The sequence below is a fragment of the Myxine glutinosa genome, chromosome 5 (genome assembly GCF_964187855.1).
Source record: "Myxine glutinosa chromosome 5, kmMyxGlut1.1, whole genome shotgun sequence".
Classification (NCBI taxonomy): domain Eukaryota; kingdom Metazoa; phylum Chordata; class Myxini; order Myxiniformes; family Myxinidae; genus Myxine; species Myxine glutinosa.
The window spans coordinates 147,913,768-147,926,812 of NC_136265.1; the positions used below are offsets into that span (position 1 = coordinate 147,913,768).

The window sequence follows — 13,045 nt, forward strand, 5'->3', positions numbered from 1 at the left end:
CTATTCGATTTTGGGGTCCAGAGGTCAAAAGGTCTGGCCCCATTAAATAAAAATTATGTTGCTGCGCTAACTTGTGAACCAGTGATGAGAGTTTGACCAAATTTGGTATGGGGTATACATTATGATTAATAATGTGGAGGCATATCGTTTGATGTCGCAACACTGAAGAGTGCCCTTATAGTTATTTCTTTTCTTGTGATTTTATTCTCAAAGGGCATGAGCTAGACCTACAGATTAAAAAAAAATTCTGCGTTGTAGTCTGGCCCTCCAGACTCTGTGGCGTGCAGCCTTCTCGTGCCGGATCCCGCTGGCCAACTTGCATTCGTGTACAACGACGAGGAGGTGTTTGCTGGCTCGCTTGGAACGAAACGGACCAGCATTGCACAGGAGAAGATCTCCTTCTCAACTCCCGGTGAGGGTTCAGTCAAGTGTTGGACTCGTGATAAATCATGGTGTCACCAGATGTTTGACTCACTGTCGATGCAACAATGCTTAAACTTCTGGAGAATAATTCTGTGATATGAGGTATTTCTGTGTGTATTTCAGGAGATGGACTGCTTGGTGGAGGCTCTGTGGGTGGCCAAGCTGTGTTCTTCTCCCTCATCCATGGCCTTGTGGTTATCTCTCCATGCCAGGAGGAGTCTTTGCTTCCCCCAGCTGTTGAGACCTCCCTCTCTGCAAGCGCTATCTCACCTCCTGAGGTAGGATCCACGTTTCTTTTTATCCTCCCCACTTCTCCCAGGAATTACATCTCTGTTGCCTATATTACCATGGTAATCTCCTCCTGGTCATCTTCACCCATAACGGAGCAATGAATTATTCTTATCCATTGCTCTCCATGATCATGGTGTCATTACATTGTAGTTGACAAACTAACCAATCTGATTGGAACTTGATTTGCTTCGTATCATTTAATTATATTCAGCATATTTATCCATGCGATGGAAATACTGGTTGTGATTTCACGAACGCCCTAACCCCAACCTCCCAAATTACCAATAAGTATAGGATCAACAATTAGATGTAAAGTATTGTATAATTCGCTCTGATTTATCAACCTTCAACAAAGAAATGCTTCTACGAGTATTCAATGTATACTGTGTAGGTATATTATAGTTTGCCCATCGCCATCTTGCCTTTTGTAACCTGCTCAGCTCAGTTCAATTCGAACAATGCACATCCTGTTGTCTTCATGGTGCTGTATACAGTATTTAATGTCTCTGTTAATTATGTTATTTAAGTTTGGCGAAAGCTTCATTTAAAATTGAGTGGTTAAGGCCTTAATAAATGCTGATGAGCTGGAAGGTTACAAGATTGTATTGTACAGACAGCCAAAAAGCGATTTGGGAGGGTGGCCTAGATGTACATGCACTCACTTCTGAGCTGTCTTGCCTGGGTTTGAATCCTGACCCAGCTATAAACTGTCACCTTGGTGTTCTGCAGGTAGAAGGAGCCGTCAATGTGTGTGCCGTGAAATTTTATCCCATCTGTTAGCATACAGCTCTCGAATTCCTGTTCTAATGTGCAGGGAGTTAGTGGCACAGCCTCCCTCCCAACAATGATGCAAACTCTCAGCCATGTGAATGGAGTGGCCACAAGGTCCATCGTTGTAATCAGTTGCATCATGGGAGCATGCTATCAAGCATGATGACAATGGATCAAATGGATCGCTGTTCAAAAGAATAAATGCCTGGCAAATATATGTTCTCTCAGGAGAGCCAGAACATCTACCAACCTGAACAATGATCTTTCAAACTTGTCTCCCTGATGATGCCTTGTCAAGTCTGTCTTTGCAGTATGCTCCCCCCTCCACCCCTTCCTTCACTTCAAATGCCGCCACAGCCGACTCAGCTCATCTCAAGCTTTCGATACAGTCTGGCATCTTGCCTTGCTCTCCAAACTGTCGGCCTATGGAATCAAAGGCCAAACTCCACTCTTGGATGACTGACTTCCTCAACTCTGGTAGCCAATGTGTGCTTCTCAACTGAATGCTTTCATATCCTCTCCCTGTCAAGGCTAGAGTACCCCAACGTTCGATGCTCCACATTCTATTCCTAATCTTCATCATTGATTTCTGACTCTGGAAGATCCTCTTTATCTCTTTGCTGATGACTCCACCCTCTGCTGTGACATCCCTCAACCTTCTGACAGACAGGCAGCAGACTCTTCCCTCTCTTCAGACCTTGACAAAATCATAAACTGGTCAAACACTTGAATGTCTTTTAATTCTGAGAAATCCCACACACTCGCACTCTCTCTATCTATATCTATATCTATATCTATATCTACAGTCACGTGAAAAAGTAAGTACACCACATGCAAAGTTTTGACTTTTTCAACATATTTCAACATATAGCTATTTGATCTTCATTTCAACAATATTGATAGATAAAGGTGATATAATATAACAAATATCATGAAACATTTACATTTTGTAGTCAATTGTATAATTTATATAAACATAAATGCAAATTTCGCATGTGGAAAAAGTAAGTACACCCCTACATTTATCACTACTTCAAATACCTAAAACTAGAATCAGGTGCACCAGCTCAGGTGCAAATGATTAGAACATCGTTAGAGAGGATCTTGGAGGAACCTGTCTTATTTAAACCTCAGACATTTAGTTTGGTTTGCTCTTTGTTGTTGAAGTGTGTGGCGTCACCATGCCAAGATCAAAAGAGCTCTCTGAGGCCTTCAGAAAGAAGGTTATAGATGCCTACGAGTCTGGGAGGGGATTTAAAAAGATCTCCAAACAATTTGAAATCAATCATTCGACTGTCCGGAAGATCATCTACAAGTGGAGAAGATTCCAAACAACTGCCAACTTGTTCAGGCCAGGCCGCCCCAGCAAGTTCAGCCCGAGAACAGACCGCAAGATGCTGAAAGAAGTCTCTAAGAACCCAGAATGTCATCACGGGACCTACAGATAGCTCTTGCCACTGTTGATGTCAAAGTGCACGAGTCTACCATTAGAAAGAGGCTGCACAAATTTGATCTACATGGGAGGTGTGCCAGGAGGAAACCTTTGCTGTCCAGAAAGAACATCAGGGCAAGACTAAAGTTTGTCAATGAACACGTAGGCAGAGACCAACACTTCTGGAACAATGTGCTCTGGACAGATGAGTCAAAGGTAGAGCTATTTGGCCACAGTACCAAAAGACATGTTTGGCGAAAACCAAAGACAGCATTTGACCACAAGAACCTGATACCAACTGTGAAGCATGGTGGTGGAAATATTATGGTTTGGGGGCAGCTTTGCTGCATCAGGGCCTGGGCAGCTCACCATCATAGAATCCACTATGAATTCTTCATTGTACCAGAGGGTGCTTGAGGATAATGTGAGACCATCTGTCGGAAAGTTGAAGCTCAAGCGAAGGTGGACCTTGCAACATGACAATGACCCTAAACATACCAGTAAATCCACCAAGGAATGGCTGAAAAGAAAGAAATGGAGGGTTCTGGAATGGCCAAGTCAAAGCCCGGATCTAAATCCCATTGAGATGTTGTTGGAGGATTTGAAACAAGCTGTGCATGCAAGAAACCCCTCAAACATCGCACAGCTGAAAGAATTCTGCATGGAGGAGTGCGCAAAAATTTCTCCCAGTCGATGTCAGAGACTGGTAGACAGTTATAAGAAATGCCTACTTGAGGTTGTTTCTGCCAAAGGGGGCAATACCACCTATTAGAGCCAAGGGTGTACTTACTTTTTCCACTTGCGAAATTTGCATTTTTGTTAATTTAAATTATACAATGGACTACAAAATGTAAATGTTTCATGATATTTGTTATATTATATCACCTTTATCTATCAATATTGTTGAAATGAAGATCAAATAGCTGTATGTTGAAAAAGTCAAAACTTTACAATGGGTGTACTTACTTTTTCACGTGACTGTATATCTATATCTATATCTATATCTCTCTCTTATCTCTCTTTCTCCAAAAGGACCGTACCGCAAACTCTGCCATCTGCTTTCTCAACAACCCTCTTCAAGAAGTTCAGTCACTCAAACTCTTGGGCTTGCTCTCAGCCATGATCTCTCTCGAGCAAACCACATTTCAAAGTTGGCCTCCAAAGGCAGACGCTGACTGGTCATCCTCCATCGTGCAAAGTCTTTCCTTGACACACCTGAGCTCCTATCCACCTACAAGGCTCTCCGCTTTGTCTACTCCTTGCTTTCTCCCCTACCCCTCATCATTGCCCGCATTATCCACACCAGCATCCCATTACCCCTTTTCCATCTCTTCCATGAGCCTATGTGTACCAAAAGGAATAAATAAATAAAATGTAGTGATGCATCACTAAAGAGGAGTTTGAATATCCTTTTTATTTTTTAAACCAGTGATCTAAGCATCGTGGATGCATTTGAACCTACATCACACAAGGACAATGATTTCAGGAGATAGACAATGGATGTGTCAACATATGGGATTCATATGGGATTTGAACCTGTGATCCCAGAATCATGAGCGAAGTATTCAAATTAATAAAAAGCCAAGTCTGAGTTTGCTTCATGCTATAACATTTGTATTGCTTCTTTTGAATCCACAGAAACGGCTAATACTGTACACCACCAATCAGAAACTTGACAACTTGTCATTTCTTATTTACGAAATGTTTCACCGGGTACCATAGTCGATCATTGGGTTAATAAACCTTTCACGTCCAGCATGTTTGGTAGGACATGTATTCTGGAAAACGGTTGGTGGATAAGTGGTGGCTTTGCAGGACATGACGGCATTGGAAGCCTCCTTGCTGCGTGTGGATTCGAACCAGCAGGACGAGGATGTGGAGGCCCTCAAAATGGCATTCCTTCATTCGTGCAGGTCCATCTCTCCTTTTCCTCTATCACACCCAATGGCTTTGTTCTCAGATATCTCTCTCTTGCACAAGTCTCAGGCAATGGAACACCAATGCAGTTATGAATATCCTTCAGGAGGGGATTATTGGAATGCAAGGTCTAGACTCTGGATATTTATTACAGACGCTGCATGTTGTGGGTGAAGCAAGTGTTGGCGGATGAAAGTATAAATATATTTTGTTTATTTTGAGGTTTTTTTTTTTTTAGTCTCGCCCTGAAGGGAATGCGAGACTATTGTTGTGTGTGTGTTATATATATATATATATATATATATATATATATATATATATATATATATATATATATATATATATATATATATATATATAGGGGATGTCATGCAATTAACATCATTTACAGCAATCCTTTAAATTATTTATATTTAAGTTTAGGAACAGCCAATACTGTACAATTCATTAAATGCATTTTAATAGAAGAATTGAATAAGAGAAATAAGAATTCAAAATCATAAGAGATAGAATTGTGAGAAACAAAAATAAAAAAACAAGATGTATGTATGTATATATATATATATATATTGTTGTGGATTTGAGAATGGTGTTGTGTTTTTTATTATCGTTGTAAGTGTAATGAAGCTTGTTGTAAATATCACCCTCCAGTTTGTGTATAAAGGTCAAAGGTCGTCCCCTTCGTTATTCCATATACAATCACGTAGCAAATCATAGATTTCCTTCTTTACTAGTTATCTCCTTATTCTGTGTATTAGGTTAAGGTTCTGTCTTCCATGAGTTGACACTGCATTGCATCAAATTGGAACAAGGTAGAATCCCTTTTCAAATTCCCCAAAGCCTCCATTTCCAACCGCATTCCCCTTTTTGTCAGCCATTGCCAACTGCATTGGGCGGTTTTCTGCGTGCGGTTTTCTGCATTCGCCGCTGCTGCTTTGGGACCGTGTTTTTCGCTGCAAGACTCCATTGAGCACGAGGTCATCTCAGAGCAGAATGTGGGAGGAGTCAGCCCAGCGCCATGAACAAGGCGTGGCCTTGCCAACGCCTCCTCTAGGGGCGGGATCGGTGAGCCCTCGCGACCAATCAAGGCCGAGGTGAGCTCACTGATGGGCGTGTCCTGGAGGCCGGCGGCTTGATTGCCCCAGGCGCAATAAAAGCGCACGCGCAAGCCTTTTGGAAAAAGGACGGCAGATGCGTGAGAGAGTTGGCAGTGCACCGAAGCCCAGTCAAGTCCAGTCCAGTTGAGGAGGAGCGGAGAGTCCAGTGGAGCGGCTGACCAAGGAAGCTGACCAAGCGGCGGAGTCCACCGCCGCTGAATCCACCGCAGCTGGGTGGGGTTGAGTTTCTAACGGCAGTTCGACCCGTGGCCGCGAAGCAACGCCGCCGGACGAACGAGTGTGGAGAGTCGGCGGCTGCTCCGTCCCGGCCCGATCGTCCTCTGGTCCGAGCTGAACCTTCCCCCCTTTCCAGCCACTCGTGCCTGCCTTCATTGCCCATTCGTGTGAGTCTGTCTTTGTTTGTTCTGTCCTGGGTTATAAGTAAGTCTGTATAAGTTAATATTTGCACTGTGTCCTTCTGATTCTTCCATTTCCTTGTGTATTACTTTGATTGTTTCTCTTCGGCTTTAGTTGTGTGTAAATAATAATAAATCCTGTTATTCCCTACTTTGTCTTTTTCTTCTTCATGCTCGTTCGGTCGCTTTAGAGGTTTCCCCATTGAGTATATGTGGCGCGATTTTGGCCAACGTTTAAGGATCGGGTCTAGTTCTGTTAATAGTTCGTGCCGCGGTTGCTAAAACCGCTCGGCAATTAACATCTGCCCGCGGTACGAACGAGGTTGTGCACCTGCCTCTTCGGGGGTAGCTGTGCAGCGTCAGGGACCACGTCGGTCAGTTATAGACGAGGGGATTAATCCCCCCTCGATAAGGGGAACAGAGGCTGACGTTAGATTCCATAACAATTGATGTCGGGAGCGAGATTCGGACCTGAAGCGCGCTCAAAATCTTTAGTAGTTATCTTTAGTAGTTATATATATATACATACATAGCACGCTCAAAATTTCGAGCGGCCAAAATTTGATTTTAAATTACAAATTTGAAAATCGCGCCATGGATGATCAAGGCGACAGGATGCCGGTGGGGGAATTAGAAGAGGGGTTAGGGGTAACCCAGGGCCAGAGGGAGGAAATGGAGGAGGAAAGAAATGAGGATGTGGTTGCGGGGGTATCAGGTGCGCAAGATGGCGCTCTCGCGCACGTGGTTGTAGAGACACAAAATGACGGCCCCGCGGTGGCGGCTGGGGATGCTGTGCAAATCGGGTTTGACATCAGATTATTCCTGACCCAACTGAATGCAAAAATGGGTAGAATGATGGCAGTGATTGGAAAATTTGTGATTGACTGGAATTGGATGAGCCAAATTGCTAGTGAGAGATACCCGATGTGGTGGGATGGCAACTCTGCCATCCCTCACAACGGGGGCAAAGGAGCTATAGTTTTATGTGGTTGGCAGTGAAAACTAGCCCGGGAGGGTTAGGATAAAATGATAGGGATCTAGAGAAGATGACCATAGGTAACGGTAAGGTTAAGTAGCAACATTGGACAGGTAGTGGGGACATAGAGAGGGTAGTTGGATGATAATGACGAGGGAGCGCAATAATGTAAGGGGCGACTGGGAAGCGCGAGTTTCAGAGGGGAGTAGTTAGCTCAGATGATGCCGAGTGTTTGAGGATCGAACAGGTGTGTGGAGCAGTGTATGAGTGAGTAATCGTGATTGTGTGTTGTGTTGACCAAATGGTCCAGGGAGGAAGGAGGGTGCAGGAAGCACCAGGAGTGATGGCACAGGTGTGCAAATACAGGTGAGCATGGTTGTATGGAATAAATGGTATGGAATATATGGAGTATGGAATGGATGGTCGTGGAGTGAGTATGATGGAAACTGTGGAGTGGAGTGGATGGTGCGAAGGTGTGTATGGGGAGGATGGACCCCATCACGAATACCCGGGGAGGGTAGTTTAAGAGTTAGGTAGAGGGTACAGGTAAATTGTGGTTGGATATTGGCATCTGTGGTGCGTGTGGAAGAATGGTGTTTGGATGGGTGCATTAGTGACGTGGAAATGGCTGTGCGTGTGGCCTGTGTGTGTGGCCTGTGGCATGTGTAGTTGAACGGGCACTCCACCACTGTGAGGATGTCGGCCAGGTGAGGCCGCAGGTGGGCTCTGGGAGCCGTTCGAGTTGTGGATGGGGCCCGAGGATCCGGAGGACGGACCCGGGTAGCCCAGTGCCAGAGAGGGCACCGAGTGGGGAGAGTGCCAGAGGGCCTTCCCCAGTAGATAGCTTAGGATAAGGAGCAGGTAAGCTCGGAGGCAACTGCAGTGGTGGAGGTGTGCAGGTGGGTCGACCTGCTGGGAGAGCCACACGACCCAGTCCTGAAATTGTGCAAAGGCACAGGGAGTTGAATCGGGGGAGTGAGACCCCAAATTGATGAAGCACCACAGTTTGGTCAATGGGAATTGGTTCTTAAAACCGCATAGAGTAAGCTGGCCAATGGATTGGCAGGGAAAGACCCCGGGTAGTGTAAAGTGAGTTAATGTCATTTAGAAGATAGTTAGGATTAAGAATCTCCTCACACCATCTACATCCACTCACCTGAGGTGACAGAGCTCCACACCATGCCATGGTTTGTTGGTTTTTATTATTTTTTTGTGCAAATGGTTGAAATGTGAGACGCATCATGACGTGGGTGTGACATTGTGCTTTGTTGTTCCATCTCTCCCTCCTTCGGAGGGTTGATGATGAATTGGGTGATGGCAAATTTCGTTAGAGGGATTGTGGGGACGAATTTGGTATAGGGGAAATAGGGGGAAGACGTGACAGTAGCGACGAATTTGTAAATGTGTAGATTGTTGTAAATATGGGGTAAGGGCAAGGGTAGAGTAGGTGACAGGGGGGGTGACGTACGGTAGGGACGAGCTTTCTCACTTCGCTCTCCGTACGCACCTCGTCTTGCATTGCCTTGTTTGATGTGTACCCCTGTGACCTTACCCCTCACTCACCTGTCTTCTTCCCCCCCCACCCCCCCTTGTCTCCCACCCGAGGACTGTGCGCCACTGGGCGCCGAGGGAAGCGTGCGGGAGTCCGCCATTGTGTGCCAGAACTCTCGCAACCACAGCTGCCTGCATCGATGCACCACTTATGGACCACATGTCTGTGGCTGAGCACCACTCATGGACCCCACGGGTTGGGGCATGGCCCCTCTGCTGGAACCGGCCATGATGGCCCGAGATCTTGCTGGCGGACCTTGGTAGCATGGCACCTATGCCACACAGGTGAACCACTCGTAGTCGGCCCTGTGGGCCATAAATAAATAAAAAATGGACGCATTGTGTGCCTTTTTATTATGTCCAAATAGGCCGCCAGTAAGAAGAACAAGTTGTCAACATCTGGAAGAGCATTAGCCAGCAGAGGGAGCCGAAGAGCAAGACCACCAGCAGGGTTTGTTTGGTTATTTTTGTTTGAACTGCAATGACTGTACACTGGTTGGTGCTTTTGGTGCGTTTTTGGTGCTGTATGGTGCGTCGATGCAGGGCAGGCTGTCTCCCCCCCAAAAGAAAAATCACAGGTCCTGGGTTAGTTTTGTAAATACAAGTAGCGTCAACTGTAAATAATGCTCCCCCATCGTTCATGTTGTAGTTTGAAGACCATTCCGCAATTCGGTTAGCTGTGGGCGTAAGTCTGTTAGGCAGGGTGCAATGCAGCAGCGGGACATACTTATTTGTGTTTTGAAACTGTCACACTCAGGGTCAGGTTAAATGTAGAGGGAACTACACCTACGTGCCACACTTTTAAGGTAAAAGTTTAATAGGCCCGGGACGTGCCTAAGAGGAGGAGGGTGCAGTGTTGTGGATTTGAGAATGGTGTTGTGTTTTTTATTATCGTTGTAAGTGAAATGAAGCTTGTTGTAAATATCACCCTCCAGTTTGTGTATAAAGGTCAAAGGTCGTCCCCTTAGTTATTCCATATACAATCGCGTAGCAAATCATAGATTTCCTTCTTTAGTAGTTAGAACCTTAACCTAATACACAGAATAAGGAGATGTCTTCCATTAGTTGACACTGCATTGCATCAAATTGGAACAAGGTAGAATCCCTTTTCAAATTCCCCAAAGCCTCCATTTCCAACCGCATTCCCCTTTTTGTCAGCCATTGCCAACTGCATTGGGCGGTTTTCTGCATTCGCCGCTGCTGCTTTGGGACCGTGTTTTTCACTGCAAGACTCCATTGAGCACGAGGTCATCTCGGAGCAGAAGGTGGGAGGAGTCAGCCCAGCGCCAGGAACAAGGCGTGGCCTTGCCACCACCTCCTCTAGGGGCGGGATCGGTGAGCCCTCGCGACCAATCAAGGCCGAGGCGAGCTTACCGATGGGCGTGTCCTGGAGGCCGGCGGCTTGATCGCCCCAGGCGCAATAAAAGCGCGCGCGTAAGCCTTTTGGAAAAAGGACGGCAGATGCGTGAGAGAGTTGGCAGTGCACCAAAGCCCAGTCGAGTCCAGTCCAGTTGAGGAGGAGCGGAGAGTCCAGTGGAGCGGCTGACCAAGGAAGCCCCCACAGCAGATGAGTGAGGAGTCCACCGCCGCTGAATCCACCGCAGCTGGGTGGGGTTGAGTTTCTAACGGCAGTTCGACCCGCGGCCGCGAAGCAACGCCGCCGGACGAACGAGAGTGTGGAGAGTCGGCGGCTGCTCCCTCCCGGCCCGATCATCCTCTGGTCCGAGCTGAACCTTCCCCCCTTTCCAGCCACTCGTGCCTGCCTTCATTGCCCATTCGTGTGAGTCTGTCTTTGTTTGTTCTGTCCTGGTTTATAAGTAAGTCTGTATCAGTTAATATTTGCACTGTCCTTCTGATTCTTCCATTTCCTTGTGTATTACTTTGATTGTTTCTCTTCGGCTTTAGTTGTGTGTAAATAATAATAAATCCTGTTATTCCCTACTTTGTCTTTTTCTTCTTCATGCTCGTTCGGTCGCTTTAGAGGTTTCCCCATTGAGTATATGTGGCGCGATTTTGGCCAACGTTTAAGGATCGGGTCTAGTTCTGTTAATAGGTTCGTGCCGCGGTTGCTAAAACCGCTCGGCAATTAACATCTGCCCGCGGTACGAACGAGGTTGTGCACCTGCCTCTTCGGGGGTAGCTGTGCAGCGTCAGGGACCAAGTCGGTCAGTTATAGACGAGGAGATTAATCCCCCCTCGATAAGGGGAACAGAGGCCGACGTTGGGTTCCGTAACAATATATATATATATATATATATATATATATACATGTCGTGGCAACGGGGGTGGGGGGGGCACCCTCATTTACTGAGTATTGAGGGTCCATACCCTCCCGAGCCTCTTGAAGGCAATCTAAGACCATATGTGACGGCTCCATTCTTCCCCAACTTCAGAAAACATTCCCAGGGAGATCTGTCGGCCCCAAGGCCGATGCATTGAATTACGTGTACCCTCCAAACCGAAATATTGTGCCCACTCTGTGGCCTTGCTTCCCACGCAGGCTCCCCGCTGTCTGAGCCACCTCTTTGATCCCAGCTAGGGATGAGGGTAGGAGGGGGACTGGTAAAAACGATGTATACGACTCCCTTCGGGTGGAACTTGAAGATTTTCAGTGTATGGCCTCGAGGCGCTTCCTTGTGCATTGTACGCATCACGACTTGCTTCTTGCTAATGCGGGTCGTGCTGCCGTGTGCTGGGCGCGGCCGTCTCTGGTGCATCACCAAGTAAATCTGCCGTGCACGCAATAGGCTCTTGTAATAAACACAGTGTGAACAGTTCTGACTGCTTCCTGGCTCTCATTCTGAGTACATCGGGGAGCGGAGCCGTGGGGAAGCAGATTCTTGCTACCACATATATATATATATATATATATATATATATATATATATATATATATATATATATATATATATACACAAAGAATTAAGTTAAGCACCCCCCCCGTTTTTTTACAACCTCGCACATTACAAGTTTGTTGTCGTCAAAACAGTGTAATATACCCATGATATTGCTATATTTTCTGGAGAAGTGATATTATGGTCACATAAAAACATAACAATCATGCCGTTTTCAATATTTTATTCTGAATAATTTAAGGTGAAATTTTTTGGGAATTTTAGGCATATTTTCACCTCAATTTAAGTATGGAGCTATAGGTCCATCACGGACAGTGTGGATGACGTTTATGTTTTCTAACGTACAGTCATTGTTCTGAGAAGACCTCTAGCGATCTTTGCGTCAATAACGTGTGTAGGACCCACGTGATCGGATCACTGACTCAACCAATCACTTTTTTTCACTTTGATCACTCAATTTCATCAATGGATAATTGCTAATGTCATACCAATCATTATTTGATCTCACATACCTTAGAATATATGCCAATGTATACATATACACAAAGAATATATATTAGGGGGTGCTTACCTTAATTCGTTGTGTAGGGGTGCTTAACTTAATTCTTTGTGTATATATATATATATATATATATATATATATATATATATATATATATAGATATATATATATATATATATTGTTACTGATCGCGGATTAAGATGTTATTTACCGAGCGGTGGTATTGCCGCGACCGTTACAGGATCCCTGACTCACCCGATTCACCCAGGACTTTGGCCGGATCGCACCGCAGCTGCTCAATGAGGGGAAAAGACTAAAACGACGAATGCAAAGAGGAAAAGGAATAAAACTAATAGACGGACAGAAGAGTAATTGGATTTATTATTTACACAAGCAAAAAGGAGCAATCAAGGTTTATTTACAACACATAAGACGCAGGTGACACAGTGCAAATTTTAGCTTACCTACAGACTTAATTAAATACCCAGGGACAGAACAAACAAAACAAACTCACGTACACAAGAAGGGTGGAAAGGCAGGAGGTGGATGGCTGGAGAGAGAGGAAAGGTCCAAGGGGGTCCTGCAGCTCAACCGGCGCGTTTAGCAGCCGCCGTTCCTTTACGGTCCTGCTCCAAACCGCCGTTCAGGCCCCCTTTGGCTGTTGGGTGTTCTTGCTGCTGCGGCCTCCGCTGCGTTCCCAGGACTTGTCTGACTCGTTGGTCCACACCCTCAACTCTTTCTTGGTCCCTCACTCTTTACCACCGACTCCTCACCGCAACCAACGCAACCACTTGACCACCACCTCTACTGACTG

General features: G+C 45.7%; 1 protein-coding gene across 1 annotated transcript in view; it reads left to right on the top strand.

Annotated features, from left to right (window-relative positions):
• The window catches only part of NUP133 (nucleoporin 133), a 95,287-nt gene that overhangs the window by 31,712 nt on the left and 50,530 nt on the right, over window positions 1-13,045 (top strand). Inside the window, exons 10-12 of the mRNA XM_068116003.2 lie at window positions 259-412; window positions 547-701; window positions 4,733-4,830. Coding sequence (XP_067972104.1) covers window positions 259-412; window positions 547-701; window positions 4,733-4,830 — 407 coding nt within the window. The remainder of the gene's footprint in view (window positions 1-258; window positions 413-546; window positions 702-4,732; window positions 4,831-13,045) is intronic.